Genomic DNA, 23143 nt, shown 5'->3' with positions numbered 1-23143 from the left:
ACCCAAGTTATTTTGTTGCTGCTGGCTGGTGTCAGGTTGCTGTCTTTTTGTTTCAAGTTTTCATATGTACTGTACACGCTGTGATTTTAAATTGTACATTAAAAGCAAAGGTGTATGGTTGGCTTGGAAAGTGGTGGGGATGTTAATATGGCTAGTTGTCCAGGTATGCTATTTTTGCATTACATGTGTGGAAAAAGTGGTGGACATGTCCCCATCCCACACCTAAAATTACGCCCATGATTAAATAACCTCATTTGAAAATAACCTCATTTTAAATGATTGAGTTTTACCTTTCTCCTGTACTTCCAGACCTTCTCTGACTCTGGCAACACAAGTTCTTCCTACAAGCTAGCAGATATACCGTAATGGTATGGTATAAAGTGGTATCACATTGTAACAACTGGCTGGAAGTATGACATTCAATGATAATTGCTAGATTAGAACCAGAAGTGCCGTAACATCCAGTATTGCCAGATTGGGCTGTTTCCCGCCCAACTGGGCTGCTTAGGATGGCCGTGTGCGGGTAAAAATGGCATTTAGCTGAAAAACCCGCCCAATTTTTGCCATAGAAATCAATAGAATTGGGCGGGATTTTGTGCTTCTAGGCGGGTTTTGAGCATTTTTTGTGCTGGAAATCATCATCCTCATCTGGCAACACTGGTAACATCACCAGACTGAGTAGCTGAGAATGGCTGAAGGAACAGAAGAAAGGTGAAAGGTTATTCTTTAATTAAAGGGGAGGTTTAATATGAACCTATTTCCAGATATGGTCTTGTTCTTTCAGTTACTATACTGTGTTATTCTGGATCTGAGCCTAGTGCCAATGATGGATGTTTTTAATACCCCCCACTTGTCATTAGCAGTAAGTTTCGCACCCCCTGAGACCTGTGTGTTGTGTAACTCTGTGGGGTTGACTAAGGACATACTGTAGGCTGTTGCATCAGCTTGGAACAAAAGGTAGCGAAAATAACAGCTTATTATCAACATCAAATGCAAGAAAAGGTGTTCTTAAAGATATTTTTTGGTCTTTTCGACTTTATTTATGATAATACAGTGAAGATTGTGACAGGAAGCGAGTGGGGAGAGAGAGACGGGGAAGGGCCAGCAAAGGACCCGGGCCAGGAATCGAACCCGGGTCGGCCGCACAGTAGACTAGTGCCCCACCGTTAGGCCAAGGCGTGATGTTCTTCTTACCCGGCGATGGGATGACACCCCTGTCGTTCCATGTTTGTGTCCTCCTCAGGTCATTCCCGACTGGAAGGAGCAGGAGTGGGATGGGGAAAAGCCGCAAGCCTACGCCGGAATCTTCCACTTCCGCTTCTGGCGCTTCGGGGAGTGGGTGGACGTGGTCATCGACGACCGACTGCCGACTCTGGACGGGAACCTCGTCTACTGTCACTCCAACGACAAGAATGAGTTCTGGAGTGCCCTGGTGGAGAAGGCCTACGCCAAGTAAGACAGCCAACTGTTCTTGATTTTTTTAATAGGTCCCTAAATTCACTTTTTGTCATCACCGGTCAAAATGGCTAGTAGATGCTAATCTTACTAGGAGACTAGGACAGGAGAGTGGAGGAGAGACAGGAAATGTGTGGCGAGAGAGAGAGACGGGGAATGATCGTAAATGACCCGGCCAGGAATCGAGAACCCGGGTCGGCAGTGTAGTAACCCAGTGCCCTACTATAAGGCCACACAGTGCCTGTTTCTACTTTTTAAAAAAAATATTATTATTATTATTATTTTTAGGGGCTTTTTATGCCTTTATTTGACAGGACAGTCGAAGATGGTGACAGGAAGCGAATGGGACAGAGAGACAAGGGAGGATTGGGAAATGACCCCGGCCGGACTCGAACTGGGGTCCCCGTGGGTGGGCAGCATGCAAGCCCAAATGTGGGGGGCTTAGCGCGCTGTTTCTACTTTTTAACATCAGTAAAATGACCCCCCTATTCTTTTCTTGTTTGTACCCATGTAGCGATGCGAGTCCTGTTTTTAAGCTAGCCTCTTTGCACAGATGGGTCTGTCGGCTTGCCCATTCACTTATTTCTGAAAAAGGCTCAATTACGTCAAAACTAAACTGCTATAATATATAGGGGTCGACCGATACAAGTTTTTTAAATGGCCGATGCTATACCGATTTTTTTTTCATCACCCTTGGCCGATACCCGATTTCCGATACCCGATATTTGGGGCCGATATGGGTTAAAAAAAAAAGGTTAAAAAATGACAAATATTCCAGGTCTCAAGTTAAAAATAAACTCAAATTGAGGTAGAACTTGTAACATTTAAACACCCACTCTAACAATCAAGTAATGTCTAACAATGAAGTAATACAAAAATTGGTGCTTTTAAAAAAAAAAACGAATGACATAAAATAATAAATATTGCATATCGGCCAAAACCACACGCTTATCGGCCGATACCGATACACTTAAAAAATGCACATGTTGGATCGATATATTTATTGGTCTATACTTAATAATATAACCGCGAGCCATAAGTGACAGATGAAGAGGTGGTGATTACAATTTTGGTGACAGTAAGGTTATAACATAGACTCTGCACAAAGGGGTTAAGAAGGACTCCATATCGAGGTGCAGTGTACTAAGGCAACCGACCACAAATGGGTTTGCATGCCTATGGGGACCAAGGTTCGAGTCTTGCCTGGGTAATTTCCCAACCTTACTCCATCTCCCTCTCCCAGTCAATAAAGCCACCAAAGTTCTCAAAAATGAAAAAGACGGACTCCATGTCACTGTTTTATTCACCACTTTGTGAAAACGCTGAATCCTAATGAGCAGAGAGAGAGAGAGAGATGCAAATTAATTAGTGAAATCGCTATGTGTTATGAGCTGCAGTCAGCTGATCTCACCTTGTCAGAATGATCAAAAGGAATGTTTACAGTTTAGCACATCATGTTATACTGCTCCAAAGAGAATGTGTATTCTTTTGCACTGAAAGTTCCTTTATTTTGATTATTTAGGATGGCCTCTGTTCGCTTCAGCATGGCAACAGGATCACACATCTAAGATTCTGGTGGGAACCAGTCTATTCCATTGCAGAAAAAGGAGAAAGTGCTAAATAAATACCAAATGATCCCTTTAATATTGCTCCTCCATTGTGTAAATTCCAATGGGGACCACTGTTCTGCATTACAGACAACTCAGAAAAGGGCCTAAACTTCTTGTTAACAAATTATCCCCTTAATCCCCCAGTGTGCCCCAACCTTTATTGTCCTGCATACACCCCCTAAGCCAGTGATTTTCAACCTATGGGCCGGGGCCCACTGGTGGGCCATGATGGCATTCCAAGTGGGCCTTGAAATCATTTTCTAAAAATTATAATCATATTTTGGTGTGTGTTGCTGTTGATTTATTTGAGTTTTATTCTTAATTGGGTCAGAGGTGGGCCCCGAACATTTGTGACAATTTCAAGTGGGCCCCAAGTTGAAAAAGGTTGGGAACCCCTGCCCTAAGCCATTTTGTCATATGATGAGCATCCTCTCTCTCATGCTCTATATGTGTTCCTCTATTCCCATGGACTACACTCCATATATTTGTTATTGTTACATTTTTCCATGTACCGCTTGAGGTGTGCTCCCGTACCCCTAGTGCAGTGCAGGGGTGGGGAACCTATGTCTTGGAGGTCCTAAGTGCAGGGGGAAATCCTGGTATGTAGGGCTGTAGCAACATCGTATCGAATCGAGAAATTGTGATACGCAGAGTCACCATACTGCATCGTGATACAAGAAGCCAGTATCATGATACGCCCTTTCAAAGTTCTGTTACCATTCAGTCCAGAAAACAACCACATGACATGATGTGATGGTGCTTCCAAGCTTCAGATCAATACAATGATTATTTTTAAACTCTTTTTTTTTACATGATTAATATTAGTAACCTTTTGTAACCTGTTCTACCTATAAACGATCATCAAAAGATACATTTTAAAAATCATGGGGTGTATTGAACCATAGATCAAAAATCGTGATGCGAACCGAATCGCGAGTTGAGTGTATTGTTCCTGCCCTACTGGAATGTGTTCATAGTACGGGCCTTTTACGGCCCTTAGAGGAATTTGAAGTGGCACCTGGTTGGGAAACATTGTCCTTAATAATGGTTGTTTCCTCCATCAGGCTGTATGGGTGCTATGAAGCCTTGGACGGGGGGAACACGGCCGACGCGCTGGTGGACTTCACAGGGGGCGTTTCGGAGCCCATGGACCTGGACGAGGGGCAGTTTGCCACCGACGAGGCGGCTCGCAACGAGCTGTTCGAGCGCGTGCTGAAGGTTCACAACCGCGGAGGACTCATCAGCTGCTCCATACGAGTAAGACGGACATGCATGCACACATGCATGCACACACGCATGCACGCTCGCACGCGCACACACACACACACACACACACACCGTCACACACACACACACACACACACACACACACACACACACACACACACACACACACACACACACACACACACACACACACACACACACACACACACACACACACACAGCCCCACCGTAGCCTCTTAGTGCAGATGGGGTCGCTGGTCGCTGGCTGAAAATGCTCAACTACATCTTAACAGCAATGCTATGACATTACAGTGAGCCTTAAGTAACAGATTAAGACATTACATAGCCATTACAATTTTGGTGACAGTAAGGTTATAACACTAAGGGGTTAGCTTTGTGGGGCCCTCCCATTGACTTCCATTCATACTAACCCTAACAATAGCTAAAGAATGCTAAACTGTGCCCAAACCAAAACAATCCCTAACCTTAACCTGTCAGAGAGGAAATGTTTGTAGTACACTTTCACTTTTACCAGTAACAACAAAACTACCCCAGCAAAAGGGGTCAAAACATGTGGGGTCCAGGATTTGGGCCCCACATGGAGCGAGGGCCCCACCTTGTTGGTGTGCTCCAATAGCAGTGGCCTCACGACAGTAGATTGCTACAGTACACAAACACGCACGCGCACACACAACCACACAAGCAAAAGCACAAACCACATACACACACACACCACGCACACAAACACACACACAGACATTCACACTTGTCTTGCTACCTTCTCTGCGTGTTCTCTCTCTCTTGCTCTCTGTCACACATTTCTGTCTTTAGTCCTTTCGTCTACTCTTTTTCTCATGTTAACTCTTTCACGCCATCACTCCCTTTTGCACTCTCTCTTTTCCTCTTTTTGCCCCCCCCCCTTTTTTTTTCTCACACACCACACCCACCCACACAAACAGACACACACACACACACACACACACACACACACACACACACACACACACACACACACACACACACACACACACACACACACACACACACACACACACACACACACACACACACACACACACACACACACAGTAGTACGGCTGTGTCAACAGAGGCCAGTGTGCCTATAGTTCAGCCACATTTCCATGGAGAGCTTCTCAAGGCATGTTTGCCATTCTGCCTGAGTTTGCCACAGTGCCTTACATGCCTGAGTGTACTTGTTAAAAGTAGTGCTATACTCAACAACAACACTATGAAGTACGGGTATGGTACCCTTCCTTGCATTAACATACTTAAAATAGCTTAATTATTGACATATTTAAAATAGCTTAATTATTAACATAATTAAAATAGCTTAAAGCATGCTCTGTGTTCTTCCTTACATACAACTTCCAACTACAGAAGATTTCTATTACACATTTATGAGTAAATGTGTGTGGCTTGTTGATTAGATTACAATAGATCACTGATCACTGTATATTGTGTTTACTCAAATATTGACTCCATAAGAAAGGCATTTTACAGCAGTAAGAAACGTGTGTGTGTGTTTGTGTGTGTGTGTTTGCGTGTGTGTGTGTGTGTGTGTGTGTGTGTGTGTGTGTGTGTGTGTGTGTGTGTGTGTGTGTGTGTGTGTGTTTGTGTGTGTGTGTTTGCGTGTGTGTGTGTGTGTGTGTGTGTGTGTGTGTGTGTGTGTGTGTGTGTGTGTACGTGTGTTTTTGTGTCTCTGTGTGTGTCTGTGTATGTATGTATGTGACAGAGACAGAGGGGGGCAGATAGAAAGAGAGAGAGAGAGAGAGACAGAAAGAGAGAAAGAAAAATGAATACCACAGAGAGAGAGAGAGGGGGGTAGAGAGAGTGAAAGAGAGAGCGACTAAGAGAGAGAGAGAGAGAGTAAATAGCCTGTCATTTCCCGGGGCGGCGCGGGCAGTGCTATGTGGATCTGACAGGTGTGTTTTGGCAAGACGGAGGAGGTCAGCTCCGCTAATGGGGCCTGCCTTGCGGAGAGCACTGTAGTAGCGCATCGCTGCTGCAACGCCATCTGAGCCAGCCGCGCTGCTGTGCTGCTGTGTTGTGCTGCCTGGAAGCCCCGCTCATTAGCAAATCCAGTCGCCTCCGCTCAATTAAACACAGGCATGACATATCCAACATGCGTCCACTCCACAACCAACAACCCCCACAACACCCACAACCCGCACACAAAACAATCACACAGGAGGTCATGTGACATTAACCCGTTAAAGAGAGAGAGAGAGAGAGAGAGAGAGAGAGAGAGAGAGAGAGAGAGAGAGAGAGAGAGTGTGTGAGAGAAGGACAAAGGATAAATAGAGAGTGTGTGTGAAAGAGAGAGATAGAGAGATAAAGAGAGCAAGAAAGAAAGGGAGAGGTGGAGTTTGTTTCTAAGAATAGCCCCGCTCCGGCTTGCTCTTTCTCCCCTCCGGTCTCCTAGGCAACCACCTCTGCCGACATGGAGGCGCGTCTGTCCTGCGGGCTGGTGAAGGGTCACGCGTACGGTGTGACGGACGTGCGGAAGGCGCGGCTAGGCCACGGCCTGCTGGCCTACTTCAAGTCGGAGAAGCTGTCCATGATCCGCATGCGTAACCCCTGGGGCGAGAGGGAGTGGAACGGTCCTTGGAGCGACAGGTGAGAGAGCATGGAGGTATTATTGACAGGGGCGGAGCTATAGGAGGGGCAAGTGGGGTTCTTGCCCCTGGGCCCCAGAGGCCTTCTGTACTGGTGGTGGTGGTTGCCCTATCTTGACATGGCAGCAGTGGGGTACCTGTTAGTGTTTTGCCCTGGGGCCCTGTGTGCAATTGTTCTCCCACTGATTAAAACTGGAGAGAGGGAGTTACTATGTACTATGTCCCGCCCCCCATACAAGTGAATCAGCCAATTGATGCTAAACACCATATTGAACACTGGGGATCTGAGTTAGCACTAGTCAGGCTCTGACCATGCGCAACTCGAATTTGACGCATGGATCATCATGGATTTTATTGGGCCCTGCCGCGGCCTAATGGTAAGGCACTGGGTTACTACGCCAGTACCCGGGTTCGATTCCGGCCTGGGTCATTTGCCGATCCTTCCCCATCTCTCCCCACTCATTTCCTGTCTCTCCTCCACTGCACTGTCAAAAGTAAAGGCAAAAAAGCAAGAAAGGATTTTATAGGATCTTATCTAAAAAGATAAGTGGCAACCACGTACTGTATAACAGGATGTGGTGGTGTTTTGTGAATGTACATGCACTTGCTTTAAAACACTTCATCCTCACACTACATAAAATGTGGGCGTGTGAGAGCTCATCACCCAACTCAACCCATCATTTGTGCCTGGGCGTGGTCCCACATTCTGTTGAAATGGCAGATTTTAATTGGCTGAAGCTAATCTTGGCTTCCTTAACCTCCTGCGTGAGAGAGTCCCTTATATTACTCTACCTTAGCTAGCTAGCCCTGCCTTTGGCCAGGAGAGAGGGATAGGGAACAACATGGCAGGTGTACGTTACCATGTGCCTGGATGGAGAACTAACTTTACATTTCATTTTATTAACAAATTATATGTTAACTAATTTGCATTAGGACATTTGTTCATTCCTTTGCCTTAGGTTTGGCAGGTGTGTATGTTACCATGTAAAAAAGAGAGAAACCGAACAAATAGACCAGGCGCGATGCGATTCAAGCGACAGAGTGCAGCAGCAAGCGATACGAGCGATTGAAGAGACTAGAGTATGTCCGTACAGGCAGAAGGCAAAGCATTGAAGCATTCCCATTGGCTGTGGTCACTGACCTCTATACAGTCATTGGCTGTCGCGGCTTGTCGCCGAACCGTGTCATAGAAAGTTGAAAGGATTTCAACTTCAAACTGTCGCGCTCGTCGCGCAAATCGCTCTAGTCTCCAGAATCGCTTTTGTCGCGCGACTCAATTGAAAGTCAATTACTTCCGTCGCTCGCCTCGCTCTTGACGCGGTAAGTGTATTTCTGCGGAAAAAGTCCACCTCTAACAGGGGCTTTTACCCGAAATGTCACAGAAAACATAAAATACGTGAGTAGAAAATCCTTGTTGAAGCGGTCAGTTGCTTGTCCTGCTCCTATGTCAGACTTTAACCTACTCTATGTTACCATGTGCCCTGGATGGAGAACTAACTTAACATTTTATTTTATTAAGAATTTGCATTCACCATTTGCATTAGAACTTTTGCAAATTCAGATGCAGTGCTTTGAAATATAATACATATTGTATCACATACAACTGTTATGATCAGGGTTCTAAATTAACACACGCCAACCCGCCAAACACGGGTGAAAATTAATTTTGGCTAGTAGAAAAAAATACCTACCCGCCAATTTGGCTAGTAGCGCCCGAGTACAGTAACTTATGAACGGTAAACCCATAGAGGTAGAAAATAACACTAAAGAGGACACAGCAATTTGTGACAGCACTGGGAAATGGCAGCTGGAGCTTCCCAACTTCCGTAGGTAGTGTAGGGGTGCAATCAGGCAATGCAAGTCAATGGAGAACACGCCCACCCCTGTCAAGAAATTGACTAAAACTGTGTAAATATGAAGTAACACTTTAATCAAAGACCAGATTTGAAATGTCAGGCTAAATATCTACTTAAATCATATGAGTCGATAAAATACATTTAAAAATCAAATAATATCTTTTATGAACATAGTTAGCAACACAGTTCAAATATTGTCCTTGTATAGTGTGTTGATGGACATTTTCACATGATTAAGCCATTTTTGACAGAGGTGAGCCTCGTTCTCTGTTAATTTCCATTTCTCTGATCTACCTACAGATAATGGCTGCTACAGATTGCCGTATAAAGGGGGGCGGGGTCCTCTCTAGTGTTATTTTCTACCTCTATGGGTAAACCGCTGCTCTGACAAACGTTAGACGGCGAGATTTCCTACATTACCCATGGACACTAGCATCGCAACTTAGCCTCCCACCGTGGGCTTTCCAGTGCAGCGAGCGACAACTCCAAGCTGTTGCGCGCGCCAGGATTGAAAACATTTCAGACGACCAGCCTTCTGTCAGCTAAGCTGCGCTCACACTATTCTGACAGGCAGCTCTCCTCCTATGCTCTCGTCGCTTTCGCTACAACCTTTTTAACGCCACTACTGCTATTATTACTATATGAACCTTGCTGTAACAGGCTGCATTTTTGAAGCAGCGAGGCCCTGACCGTTTCAATAACAGGACTTGCGCAGATAATGCATAGAGCTACTTCTGTTGTGTAGACTATGTTTTGTGCGAGTTATGAGAATGTGGCGGGGGTTAGAGCAAGGTTCTGTGTGTTGGTGAATGCTAGTAATTGTAAATAGTGACGTTAAAAATGAGTGGTTGTGGAACGAAATAGCGACAAGGGCAGAGGAGGAGAGCCGACTGTCAGAGTAGTGTGGCCGTAGCTGTCAGTTCAGTTGTATTCTGAAAGTGTTCCGAGTCCTGGCGCAACTAAGTTGGAAAGCCCACGCCATCGGAAAGGAAACAAAGCAACCAACGACGAAGCTGTGGAAGTAACTAAGGAAGCGAAGATTCCCGAGATATTATTTAGGCCTACTTTTAATTAAACTAGGCTTCTTGTCATTTTGTTGCGCATGGTAGAGAAGAGCTCCTCCTCTCTCCTCTCCTTTTCCTCTCATCTCTTCTCCTTCCTTGGTTTTGTAGTGTTTGGCTGTGTGCTTGGTTAGGCTACTGTATGTTAAAGGTCTGTTATGCGAGTGGCTTGTGTGATGTGATTCAGCTGTTTTCAGAGGAATTGAACAAAAACTAATCAAATTAATTGGGCCTAAGTAATGAAAGTAAAAAAATAAAGCAGAAGTTAAGCAATAATGAAAAAATAGGCTATATAGCCTATAATATGCTTATTATGTAGGCATATAGTAGCCTATGCAGGCCTATAGTGTATCTGTATTGTAGAAACAGTTGGACAAAATGACCATAATTAGAAAAAATATAACTAGCATAATGCATAGTTTATTTTGGCGAGATTAAAAAAAATGGCTAGTTGAACTTCTGTTTGGCTGGTAAGAAAAAATGTCCACTAGCCAAATTGGCTGGTGGTGGAAAAAGTTAATTTAGAGCCCTGGTTATGATAATGATAAATACATTTAAACAAATGATGCTCAAAGACACCTGGAATGTGAGCTCCAAAAGGGAGCCTCTGGATCTGTATGTCCACTGTGGAGGTGTAGAACAAGCAGCCAGAGCAGGGCAGATTTGTGACTGACTGACTGGATTATGTAGCGGCACTGGGTTGAAGACAAAAAAATTAATAAAACAATTAATATTGTTATGTTTTTTTTTTAACTATTATTTCTATTTTTGATTTTGTCTTGTTATTTGATATTTGCATGTGGACAGTTGGATTCCTTCCAAACAAAATAATAATATAATTGTACTGAAATAAAATACAATCACAAATATTATATAGTATAAAAACGATTTCAATACATCAATAAACAAATAAAACACAAGTGATGACCAAAGACTCCTGAGTGATATGTTGCAATTGCTACTGAATCGGTATAAATCCTCTTGTTGTTGGACAGGCAGGGCAGAGCAGAGCAGAGTCGAGACTTGTGAGTGAGTGAGTGGATTGTATAGAGGCTAAAGGAGTAAACGGTGGAAGGAGCTCACAGGCTGTCAGGATCTATAGCCATCATGTGTTCTGCTCTCAAGCCTTTCCCCCCAATCTCATCACGCTTGGCGTAGTGGGACAATCTCCCCTCAGGGTTGCCAGACTTGGCGGTTTCCCTCCCGTTTGGGCTGTTCAGGATGACCATCTGCGGCTTAAAAGAAAAACCTAGTGGGCTGTTTTTTTCTGTAGATGTATGACCTAAATCAATTGAATGGTTTTCAAATTGTGCAGGATTTAGTGCCTCCAGGTGGATTTTGAACATTTATTGGGCTGGAAATCACATCTCTGGCAACCCTGGCTCTTCTGCCTCACTTGGCTCTCATGCAGGTCAGCTGCCACCTGCTGGTTGAAAGCACGCGGGCCAACAAATCAAATCTTAGGACTCGTTGCCCTTTCAGGGAAGAGCGTGCCTGTACACAACATTGTTCATACATTTATTTTAATGGAACCATTTGAAGTTGTAAAGTTCATAGAACACCCTCAACTCACAAACAAAAAGATGACTGGGTGCTACATCCTAGAAACAATATAAACTTAGAAGAAAAGGAAAGCACTAAAACGTAAACACAACCATTTGAAAGAGAGCATAAGTTGCTGGCCAGTTTATTGATATGTTGATAGGTTAATATTTTGTGCTTCTACACCGCTTAGCAAAGGTTAATACAAGGTTCTTCCTGTAGAGTTTATCACAATTTAATCATGATACAGTATGTGAAATTCAAAGCCCATACACAGAACATCATACTACAGAGTTGTTGTCTGCAACCTGAGCTTCGGTGTGTTTGTTGTTAAACCATAAAAATGCTTTCTATTAATCTCTTATATTACAGCACACATTCATCCTACCAACAAGACTAGCTTAAATTGTTGTTTATTATTATTCCATACACCTCAAATGTATATTTAGAGATTCACTGTGTAAGAGGGTGGCCAGAGTAGGTATTGCAACTATGCTGCTCATTGAAACTGCTGCTGCCTATTGCCAAATTGGATCTTTTCATTGATATTTACTAAATAATGAACTAATATTTACTAGTACGACCAAAGGACCATAAGTTTTGCAGCTAAAATGCCTATTTCTGGAAATTCAAAATGGACCATACCATGGAGAAGATCCCCCTTTTTCATGTATGAAAATTGCAATTTTCCCAGTCATAATGAATGCCTAGAATTTGATTGTGGTGGTAAGTGATTGTTAAAAGGGTAACATTTGTGAATGGACAGTGTGAATTCTGGATATTAACTACTAAAAATATTACACAGTGCACCTTTCAATATGATCAAAAACATGCAAAAATATACATCAGGCATAGAGAGAGAGAACTCATGGCATCCAGTATCAGCAATGGGGTATAAATGAAGGGTTCAGATGCAAAAAAGTGCCTTCTCAGAAAATAATCTTAATTCATTTTTATTTAATACAAAGCTATCAAAATTGCATATTTTTTCATTTTATTTATGTAATATAACTATTTATATGTATTATCAAGTAAATGAATGTAAAGCAAACCAACAACAGGGTTCTCTAAAAATATAGAAGTGCAGGTCTTCAGAAATGGAGTTAGGGGGTTTTGCATCTGAACTCTTCAAATGCTTGATTACCATCAGGAAGGATGCCACAGTGTGTACTGTATGTTGTTTGTCAGCATTTCTGCTCTGCTGTGCCAGGCAAAGCAAAGTGGCTGTAATGTCTGGAGTGGAGTATCCTCCTCGCTGGCTGGTCCTCTGCCAGCTCGTGTTTGCTGAATATCACATCACATGCTGCAGAGCTGAGCAGGTTGCCCTGCCTTAATCACGGCTGAAAAATCAAGATGGAGCACTCCCCCCACTACCCCACCACCCCCGACCTCATCGTCCTCGTCTCCAGCTCTCTGCCCTCTCTCCTCCACCCTCTTCCTCCTCCTCCTCATCCTCCAGCTCCCTGACTTCTCTCCTCCACCCTCACTCCCCACCACCCCTCTTTAAATGATGGATCACCCCCCTCCCCCCCCCCGTCTTCCTCCTCCTATCCAGCTCTCTCCCCTCTCTACCCCCCCACCCCCACCCCCACCCTCCACTTCTCTGCCCTCTCTCCCCCACCTCCTCCTCCTCCTTCTCCTCAGCCCTCTGCCCCCTCTCCCCCACCTCCTTCTCCTCCTCTCCAGCCCTCTGCCCTCTCTCCCCCAGCCCCCGCCACCCCTCTTTAAATGATTAAGGAGAGGGAAATCTGATTCCAGGCCGCCGTAGCCCTCATAACTCGCTCATTATAAATTATTCAGGGGAAGCTTTTTCAGATTCCTAATCCTCAGCATTCCCTCTGCTGCCTCTCTCTTGTTCCTCTCCTGTCCTGTGTGTGTGTGTGTGTGTGTGTGTGTGTGTGTGTGTGTGTGTGTGTGTGTGTGTGTGTGTGTGTGTGTGTGTGTGTGTGTGTGTGTGTGTGTGTGTGTGTGTGTGTGTGTCTGTCTGTCTGTCTGTCTGTCTGTCTGTCTGTCTGTCTGTCTGTCTGTCTGTGTGTGTGTGTGTGTGTGTGTGTGTGTGTGTGTGTGTGTGCGTGCGTGCGTGCGTGCGTGCGTGCGTGCGTGTGTGTGTCGACTAACAGCTCCGAGGAGTGGCAGAAAGTCAGCAAGAGTGAGCGGGAGAAGCTGGGCGTGACCGTGGAAGACGATGGGGAGTTCTGGTGAGCCGTGTGACATCATATCAGCTGTCACTTTGATTTTGTTGTTGACTTTAGGAAATGCTGATTTTAGGATTTCATAGTATAATAAATAAAACCATAATATACAAATAAATATAAGGTGAATAATCTGAAAATGCTACCGACTTAACATCGAAATGTCACTCTGTCACTTTGAATTTTTTAGGACATTAGGAATGCTGCTTTTAAGATTTAAAATATCATAATATACAAATATAATATATTTTTTAAATGATGTCCAAAGGACTCTGAAGAAGTCTGTAGTATGTCAGGTTGTAGTATGTCAGGCACTTTGAGAAGTTGTTGGTTGTTGGACTCTGTTGAACTTAGAATATTCTTCCATGTGGTCAAAATAATTTCCCCAAAAGTTAACAAATGGATCCATTTCCTCTATTTACTTGCCCAACTTCACATGCCCCTGCCATTATCCCCCTAACTGTAGGATAAACTTTTTTTTTAAATCCTTTCGATGCTGTTCTTTCTATCTTTGTCTTCTATATGATGCGCCACTGAAAGCTGCTTCAGTACTGACTGTGTTTAATAAATAAACATTTGAATCGCAAAAAAAAGGATGAACTTTGAGGACTTCTGCAAGTATTTCACCGACCTGATCCTGTGCCGGCTCATCAACACGTCATACCTGAGCATCCACAAGACGTGGGAGGAGGCGGTGATGCACGGCTCCTGGACCCACCACAACGACCCCCGACGGAGCCGCGCCGGAGGCTGCATCAACCAGAAGGAGACCTACCTACTGAACCCACAGGTAGCGTACAGTAGTATCTCTCTCTCTCTCTCTCTCTCTCTCTCTGCATCAATCACAAGGAGACCTACCTACTGAACCCACAGGTATCGTACAGTAGTACTCTCTCTCTCTCTCTCTCTCTCTCTCTCTCTCTCTCTCTCTCTCTCTCTCTCTCTCTCTCTCTCTACATCAATCACATGGAGACCTACCTATTGAACCCACAGGTATGGTAGTACTCTCTCTCTCTCTCTCTCTCTCTCTCTCTCTCTCTCTCTCTCTCTCTCTCTCTCTCTCTCTCTCTCTCTCTATATATACAGTGCCCTCCATAATTATTGGCACCCCTGGTTGAGATGTGTTTTTTAGCTTCCAATTATTTTATTTTTTTTCTAAATAATATGGGACCTTAATGGAAAAAAAGAGAAAAATCCAACCTTCAATACAAGTGCATTTATTCAGTGGGGAAAAAATCCCACATAAAGAAATAATTATTTGACATCAAATAATGTGTATCACAATTATTAGCACCCCTGGTGTTAATATTTTGTACAACCCCCTTTTGCCAACAAAACAGCACCTAATCTTCTCCTATAATGTTTCACAAGATGGGAAAAGACAGAAAGAGGGATCTTCAGCCATTCCTCTTTGCAGAATCTCTCTAAATCATCCAGAGACCTGGGTCCTCTCCTCTGTACTCTCCTCTTCAGCTCACCCCACAGGTTCTCAATGGGGTTGAGGTCAGGGGACTGAGATGGCCATGGGAGGAGCTTGATTTTGTGTATGGTGAACCATTTCTGTGTAGATTTGGCCATATGTTTAGGGTCATTGTCTTGCTGAAAGACCCAGTGACGACCCAGCTTCAGCTTTCGGGCAGAGGGCAACAGAATTTTATTTAAAATGTCCTGGTATTTCAAAGCATTCATGATGCCATGCACCCTAACAAGGTTCCCAGGGCCTTTGGAAGCGAAACAGCCCCACAGCATCACTGACCCACCCCCATACTTCACAGTGGGTATGAGGTGCTTTTCAGCATAGGCATCTTTCGTGGTACACCAGACCCACTTAGAGTGTTTGTTGCCAAAAAGCTCAATCTTGGTCTCATCTGACCAAAGCACACGGTCCCAGTTGAAGCCCCAATACCGCTTGGCGAACTCCAGACGCTTGCGTTTATGATTGTGAGTGAGGAAAGGTTTTCTCCATGCATGCCTCCCAAACAGCTTGTTGGCGTGTAGACAGCGCCTGATGGTTGATTTGGAGACTTTGTGACCCCAGGATGCTACCATTTGTTGTAATTCTGTAACAGTGAGCTTTGGAGATCTTTTGATTTCTCTTACCATCCTCCTCACTGTGCGTGGTGGCAAAATAAACTTGGGTCCTCGTCCAGGCTTGTTTACCACTGTTCCAGTTGTTTTGAACTTCTTAATTATTCCTCTCACAGTGGATATGGGCAGCTGCAGTTGAGTGGCAATCTTCTTGTAGCCTCTGCCTGACCTGTGAAGGTCGACGCACATCTGCCTCACTTGTATGCTGTGTTCATTTGTCTTTCCCATGTTTAAGAGTGGATAAGAGAAATGGCCTCGGTGTCACGTCATATTTATACCCCAGGGAAACAGGAAGTGATGAATTACTAATTAAATGTTGCTACATACTCTGGTAAACTTTGTAAACTACTGTAGAAATGACAGAAATGCTTCAATTATATTTATTTCCTGGGAATTGTTAAGGGTGCCAATAATTGTGGAACAGGTGATTTAATGAAAAATAATTATTTTTTAGTCAGGGATTTTTTTATTTTCTTACAATTCATGTGAGTTGAAGGCTACATTTTCCTACAATTTTCAGTGTGACAGCATTCTTCTGCAATAAACACTGAATTTATTTTAAGGCTTTTAAAACATCTCAACCAGGGGTGCCAATAATTATGGAGGGCACTGTATATATATATATATATATATCTTCTTTCTACCCGTTTATTTTTCTCAATGTCTTTCTTCGTCTCTTGGGGTAGTGGTGCATCTTATACGCTAAATTTGAAACACTAAATAGACTGGGAGCAGAGCACAGCATTAACATTGTCATTAAAGTTAAAATGTGACAGGGCAAGATTGTGAATACTATTCATGTCTACTGTCTCTCTGTTTCTCTGTCACTCTCTCTCACTTTCTGTCACACTAGGTGTATATCTCTTTTTGCCCTCTCTACCTATCTACCTGTTCCTTTCTCTCAGTCTCTTTGTGTGGATTCACCCCCACCCTCTATTTCTTTCTTTCTTTCTTTCTTTCTTTCTTTCTTTCTTTCTTTCTTTCTTTCTTTCTTTCTTTCTTTCTTTCTTTCTTTCTTTCTTTCTTTCTTTCTTTCTGTCTCTCTTTCCCCTTCTCCCTGTATCCGTCTTCCTATATCTCCTTGTCTCCTGCAATAATAGTGAGTGACCCATTAAAATAGTAAATAATGCACATTTGTATCTCCCCCCCTTTTCTCTCCCCATCCAGTATGTGTTTGATGTGACGAAAGCGGAGGACGAGGTGCTGATCTGCCTGCAGCAGAGGGACCGCCGGGTCCAAACCAGCGAGGGCAAAGGACAGAACCTGGCCATCGGCTTCGACATCCACCGGGTAAGCAGTGGTGAAAAGTGAAAGCCCACCTGGTAAACTCCAACTCCCGCTGTCATGGTGACACAGCACTCCACAGCACACAACGAAATTTTATGCCTCATCCGTGCAAGGGGGCAGCCCCCAATGGCGCCCCAAGGGAGTAGTGGCAAACACTGCAACTTTTGCAAGGGATGTTTGCAGGGGCGTTTGCGACTTAGTGTGTAGTCCGTGAAGATTCTCATTCCCCCACGTCATCCCTAAGTTTATGTACATAATTATAAATATTATTACCCTTTCATTTTTGTTTCAAAGAAATATTCTTGCCTTGTGAATTTATACCGCTCATTGAACCTAGATTTTAGATAGATAACTTTATTTCTAACTGTGACACAAGTGCTACACTTGTTAGTAAGAAGCAGCCTGCTGTGTCACTCCCTCCTCCGTCCACCAGGTGGAGCTGAACAGGAAGTACCGCATGCACGTCAACCAGCAGAAGGTGGGCAGCTCCATCTACATCAACTCCCGCTGCGTCTTCCTGCGGCAGGACCTGAAGGAGGGCCGCTACGTCATCATCCCCACGACCTTTGACCCCGGCATGCAGGAGGACTTCCTGCTGCGCCTCTTCACTGACAATCCAGCCGACTGCAGGTACAGTAGGCCGCGTGAAGCAGGGTTGCCAGATGAGACTGATGATTTCCAGCCCAAATAATGCTGCAAAATCCGCCTGGATGCACTAAATCCTGCTCAATTTGGACAAAATTCTATTGATTTCTATGGGCACAACTTTGCAGAAAAACCCGCCCAAAGGCCCCGCAGACGGCCATTCTCAGCAGCCCGATTGGGCGCAAAACTGCCCAATCTGGAAGCACTGCCGCTGAGGGTGCCACTGCCATGGAGCACCTCCTCCTCTGCCCTCCTGCGGGGCTACCACTAAAGCTCCTGTGCCGTGTCGTGCCCTCCTGCGGCATTAGTCACGGACATCAGATTTAGACTTCGCTGTTTCCTTTCACCGTCGTGCCAGCCAACTTGCGGGTACAGTTGGGGTGTCACTGAGATCCTGGCTGCAGCCTCATACTGTGGCTTTCTCACACGCATCAGTGCTAATGCTTTACTGCATCCTTATTAAGTTGTTAGCGTCTCTAATGTTTTTTTTTTGGGGGGGGGGGATTTCAGGCCCAAAATGGCAGAAATGTACACAAATTGAAAATGACAGAGTAACCATTTGCATCCTTGTCAATTCCTTCCCTCCTTTTTAGTGAGGACTAGGAGTAACTCTAATAGGTTTAGAGTTCACCAACGTGCCAGCCGAAGAGTACAGTGGGGGTGCCACTGAGCTGCTGTGCTGTGCTGTGTAATTTAAGGTGGCCATCTGTCCAAACTTCATCCGGACAGGACAGCCCCACCCCACCGGTGTGCACAGATAGGGATGAAGTGATGCTAAAGCACCTGCCCCTTTGCCCTACAAGAAGAAAAAACTTCTTTTTTTTCGGTCACCATGTACTGTGGTCCATGTTGACATGATCATCTACAAAATGGTTGACAATGAAAAGCATGTGACAATAATGCCCCTATGTAACATACATCGTCTATATAGCCTAGTAAGGCAGCTGGAAGTTCCACAGGCCACCCTCAACCCCCCAAGCACCTGCCCCCCAAAACGCTGCTGCCCCACTCCTCGGGGTCCCTCTCGTTAGGGGTCTTACACACCAGGGCGGTAAAGCGTTGCGGAACGGCCGCGTTTTTTACAGGTGTCGGTGAAAATCCATTGAAACATATCTTACACACCAACCGGCGGTAGTGGACCGTCAGCGCCGCGGGAGCCGGCTCCGCGCCGCACTGCATTTGGAAAATAGAACTCGAGCGTATTTTTCACGCCGGTGACCGGCGGTGTCTCATTCAAATGAATGGCAAAGTAGCATGCTAGCTTTGGCTGTGGGGAGGGTTTTGAACAGGACTGGCCGCGCACGCCGACGCTGTCAGTGTGAAAGGCAGAGAAAAACACACCGTCCGAAACTAAGCAGAAAGACCGCGTTCGTCCCGCGACCGTTCCGTTCCGCCTTGGTATGTTTTGGCCCTTATGCAGCCTCCCGCCCTCGGCCCATGACTGTGGCCTCATGCTTTGCTGACGCCCCGCCATTGGAGAAAACGATCAAGTCTCCCCGCTGTCAGCCTAGCCACTACAACTTTTGGGGGACTTTTCTCCATTCACCATCCCACTTGAATATGAGAAAATTACGTTTGAAATGTCCTTTCGTGAGATATTGAATAAAACTTCTACTGCATTTCCTTGCATCTCGAGGCGACAAGCATAAGGCGAGGGCTTGATGCCAGACAAAGAGACGGACACCTGGACCTGGTCGTAAACAGGTTGTGGAAATGGACAGATGGTCACCCTATGCCATCCTGTGGCATTCTCAAGGGCAGCCATACTTGTGCTACTGTAGGTGTTTGTTAGGAGTAAATCTAATAGGTTTGCGCCCCTCTAAAAAAGCTGCAATGTTAATGTATGCATTGAAGGTCTATTCAGCTTCTATTCTATTTGGTGAATTTTGAAATGGGCATTGCCTACAGTAGATACTAACCTGAAACTGTGCGTGTGCGTGTGTGTGCGTGTGTGTGTGTGTGTGTCTGTGTCTGTGTCTGTGTCTGTGTGTGTGTGTGTGTGTGTGTGTGTGTGTGAGTGTGTGTGTGTGTGTGTGTGTGTGTGTGTGTGTGTGCGTGCGCGCGCGTGTGTCTGTGTGTCTGTCTGTGCATGTACTGTATGTGTGTGTGTCTGTGTCTGTGTCTGTGTCTGTGTCTGTGTCTGTGTCTGTGTCTGTGTGTCTGTGTGAATGTATAAATTTGTCTTGCCAGAGAGCTGACGCTGGATGAGCCTCCACAGACGTGCTGGTCAGGCCTGTGTGGCTACCCCCAGCTGGTCACGCAGGTCCATGTTGTGGCTGCCGACGGTCTGCAGGCACAGGACTCCGACGGAGGTACAGCAAACAAGGACCTGGCGGCAGCCACTCTGCCAAAAAATACCTTTTCTGATGTCAAACTTGGTAGATTTTTTTAATATGTGTTTAAGGACATGTAATATAACTGTGAACCACCCAGAAACTCTTTTATACACCTGATAAATGAAGATTTTTTTCTCTGTGGTTAAGTCATAAATGCACCTGGCTAAGAGTGCCCTCTTGTGGACATAAATGGTAGTGCTTTCTGCAGCTCCTCACCCACATCATGTATTATGCGTTGTGTTATATGCATGTGCAGAGAAGGATTGTTTTGAGGCAGCAAAGCTATTTGCTGTGAGACAGGCTACAGTCCACCCAGCCCAGGATAAGACAGATAGAACGAAAGGTTGGTAGCTATGTAGTCACTCATTTCCACTGTGAAGTTAAGGAGCACACAAGTCCTCATGAAGTGTTTTGTTTTTGAATCTATGGAAACTGAAAATAAAGTCCGCACACCAAGCTCCTGTTTCTCTTAGTTTAATGTAGTGACGTTTCAGGCGGCATGCCCTTGTCTGATTGAAGGGCACGCTCGCTGCCCGAAACGTCACTACATTAAATTAAGAGAAACAGGAGCTTGGTGTGCGGACTTTATTTTTAGTTTTCATGTGACTTTGCTAGTCCTGCAACCAAAACCAAAACATTTGTACGTTTTTTTTTTCTTCCTTTGTTTAACTTTGTTTTCGTATCTGACCACAGCCTCGGACCCGTACGTGATCATCCGCTGTGAGGGAGAGAAGGTGCGCTCGCCGGTCTTCAAAGACACATGCAGTCCCCAGTTCGATGTCAAGGGCCTTTTCTATCGGAAGAAGGCCAAAGAGGGGGTTCTCATAGAGGTGTGTTTGTATTGTGTTGCATTTCTGTTACAAATGTTGTTTTGTAACACAGATTAGCAGCAATGTCATTCACTGCATCCAAAACCTTAGCCTTCCTTACAATCAGTGTCTACCACTGAAGTGTTACATTGGTGGCTCAGCTGTGGGTCTAACAGCTGGGCACTGGACTGTTACGCGGGTGACCCGGGTTCGATTCCCGGCACGGGTCATTTCCCCTATCCTTCTCACTCTCTCTCTCCCATATCGCTTCCTGTCTGTCCTCCACTGTCGAATTACCGAATTATCGAATCTGGCCGGGGTTATTTCCCAGCCCTGCCCCATCTCTCTCTCTCCCAATCATTTCCTGTCTACTCTCACACTGTCTTGTAATAATAAAGGCCAAAAGTCCCCCAAAAATACTTAAAAACCAAAAAAGAAACACAGCATTCTCATGCATTGGGCTGTAAATAATAATTGATATGTATTGATGCATCGATCCTACAGCCGACAATCGTGGGGCATTCTTAACAGGGCTTGACACTGGCACCTGCCAACCGGCCAAATGCTGGTAAAACTGGGCTGTGGCTGCTAACAATTTCAGTGTCACTAGCCACTTTGGCAGATAGCTTAATCTATGGGACATATCAGAATAGCGTATATTGTGCACTTTGCCCCTTGTGTATCAATTGTTTGTGTTAAAGTTCAAGAAAAAGCTCAGTTACTCAGTTTTTTACTCAATTTGTTTGTTTTGTTTCCATGTAGAAACCCATGCACTCATCTTCTTGCTTTAAGCACCTCATCTTCTGAGTTTAGAAGTTCAGCGTCATGATAGAAAAAAAAAATGTGGCTAGTAGAATAGCTGGATGGCTAGTGACTCGGGAAAACCACTAGCCACAGTGGCCGGCAAGCGAAAAAGTTAATGTCAAGCCCTGATTCTTATGTATCGAAAATAATCAAATTTCTGGCCCCTGCCCAATGCCCTAGCTCCATAACATAATAGAAATGGAAAAGTAATTGGGAAAAAATCGCATCAAATCGTATTGTATTGTATCGTGGGGCATTCTTAAATATCGAAAATAACCAAATGCTGCCTTAAGAAATCGACATCGAATCGTATCGTCATGGAGGCTGTGATTTACACCCCTACGTCCATGCATCAAGCCCTGCTGGTGTGTGAATGGGGTGTAACTGTGTGCTCCTTGTAATTCTTCCTTCATTTCTTCTGGCAGATATGGAACCACAATATCATCAAGGACTCCTTCCTGGGCCAGGTGAGCCTGAAGGCAGACCCTAACGACCAGCAGCTGCAGCATACTGTTCACCTGCGCGACCGCGGGAACCAGCAAAGCAACGACCTTCCTGGCACACTCACCATACGCCTGCTGACCAGCGATGTCCTTACCAACATCTGAGTTCCTTTGGACTTTGGAACGACGACGACTTCAGTCTTCAGTCCAACACGTTGCGACACACTGACCCACAGACACACATGCCTGTACGCATTCACACACACACACACACACACACACACACACACACACACACACACACACACACACACACACACACACACACACACACACATATCAAAGGTCTTTTCAACTACATTTACGATGGCAGTCACACACGCACACACGCACCCACACACACACAAACACATGCTCTCTCTCTCTCTCTCTCTCTCTCTCTCTCTCTCTCTCTCTCTCTCTCTCTCTCTCTCTCTCTCTCTCTCTCTCTCTCTCTCTCTCTCACTCACACACACACACACACAGAGACTCTCTCTCTCACTCTCTCGCTCTCTCTCTCTCTCGCTCTCTCGCTTTCTCTCACTCACACACACACACACACACACACTCTCTCTCACTCTCTCGCTCTTTCTCTCTCTCGCTCTCTCGCTTTCTCTCACTCTCACACACACACACACACACACACACACACACACACACACACACACACACACACACACACACACACACACAAAACACAGTGACACCTTACAAACATTATCATTACCATTACCATTATCGACAGTCTGTACCTTTCTACGCTAATCTCTTTAAAAGAATTGGTGACAGCCCATGGACTTGTTATATCACGATGCCTTCCCAACAACAACAACAAAAAAAATCTCTTTTCCACTGAAAGCAAAATGTGCTTTAGTCCTTTTTGTCACATCACCAATCAAGATTTGGAACATTGAAAACAAAACAAAAAAACTGTTTCATCAGTGTTTTGAGGCCATGAGGGCATAAGAAACATGCCAAAATAAAAGTCGCATTGCCAACCAGGAGGCCTGGGCCATCCGAGTGCCCTGCACCCCACCCCCCAACCCCCCAACTTTGAGGAGAAATAACTTTTACAAAAATGTCAAGTTTGCCAAACGTTTCCTTGTTCTTAAA

The 23143-nt window shown here is 44.9% G+C and overlaps 1 protein-coding gene across 3 annotated transcripts in view; it reads left to right on the top strand.

Annotated features, from left to right (window-relative positions):
* The window catches only part of capn5a (calpain 5a), a 46871-nt gene extending 24474 nt beyond the window's left edge, over nucleotides 1-22397 (top strand). For 2 of the 3 annotated variants that reach the window (XM_063205367.1, XM_063205365.1), the window contains exons 4-14: nucleotides 1244-1452; nucleotides 4130-4322; nucleotides 6736-6929; nucleotides 13508-13585; nucleotides 14174-14369; nucleotides 16835-16957; nucleotides 17388-17584; nucleotides 19790-19911; nucleotides 20192-20278; nucleotides 20629-20765; nucleotides 21974-22397. In XM_063205367.1, the coding sequence (XP_063061437.1) occupies nucleotides 1244-1452; nucleotides 4130-4322; nucleotides 6736-6929; nucleotides 13508-13585; nucleotides 14174-14369; nucleotides 16835-16957; nucleotides 17388-17584; nucleotides 19790-19911; nucleotides 20192-20278; nucleotides 20629-20765; nucleotides 21974-22156 (1719 nt within the window). In that variant the 3' untranslated portion in view covers nucleotides 22157-22397. The remainder of the gene's footprint in view (nucleotides 1-1243; nucleotides 1453-4129; nucleotides 4323-6735; nucleotides 6930-13507; nucleotides 13586-14173; nucleotides 14370-16834; nucleotides 16958-17387; nucleotides 17585-19789; nucleotides 19912-20191; nucleotides 20279-20628; nucleotides 20766-21973) is intronic. The other variant, XM_063205368.1, reaches the window with a different exon arrangement.
* The last annotated feature ends 746 nt before the right edge of the window (nucleotides 22398-23143 follow it).

The sequence above is a fragment of the Engraulis encrasicolus genome, chromosome 8, assembly GCF_034702125.1.
Source record: "Engraulis encrasicolus isolate BLACKSEA-1 chromosome 8, IST_EnEncr_1.0, whole genome shotgun sequence".
In the NCBI taxonomy this organism is placed as follows: Eukaryota; Metazoa; Chordata; class Actinopteri; order Clupeiformes; family Engraulidae; genus Engraulis; species Engraulis encrasicolus.
The sequence above is the reverse complement of the archived record's forward strand: the minus strand, read 5'-3'. Positions and strand labels throughout refer to the sequence as shown.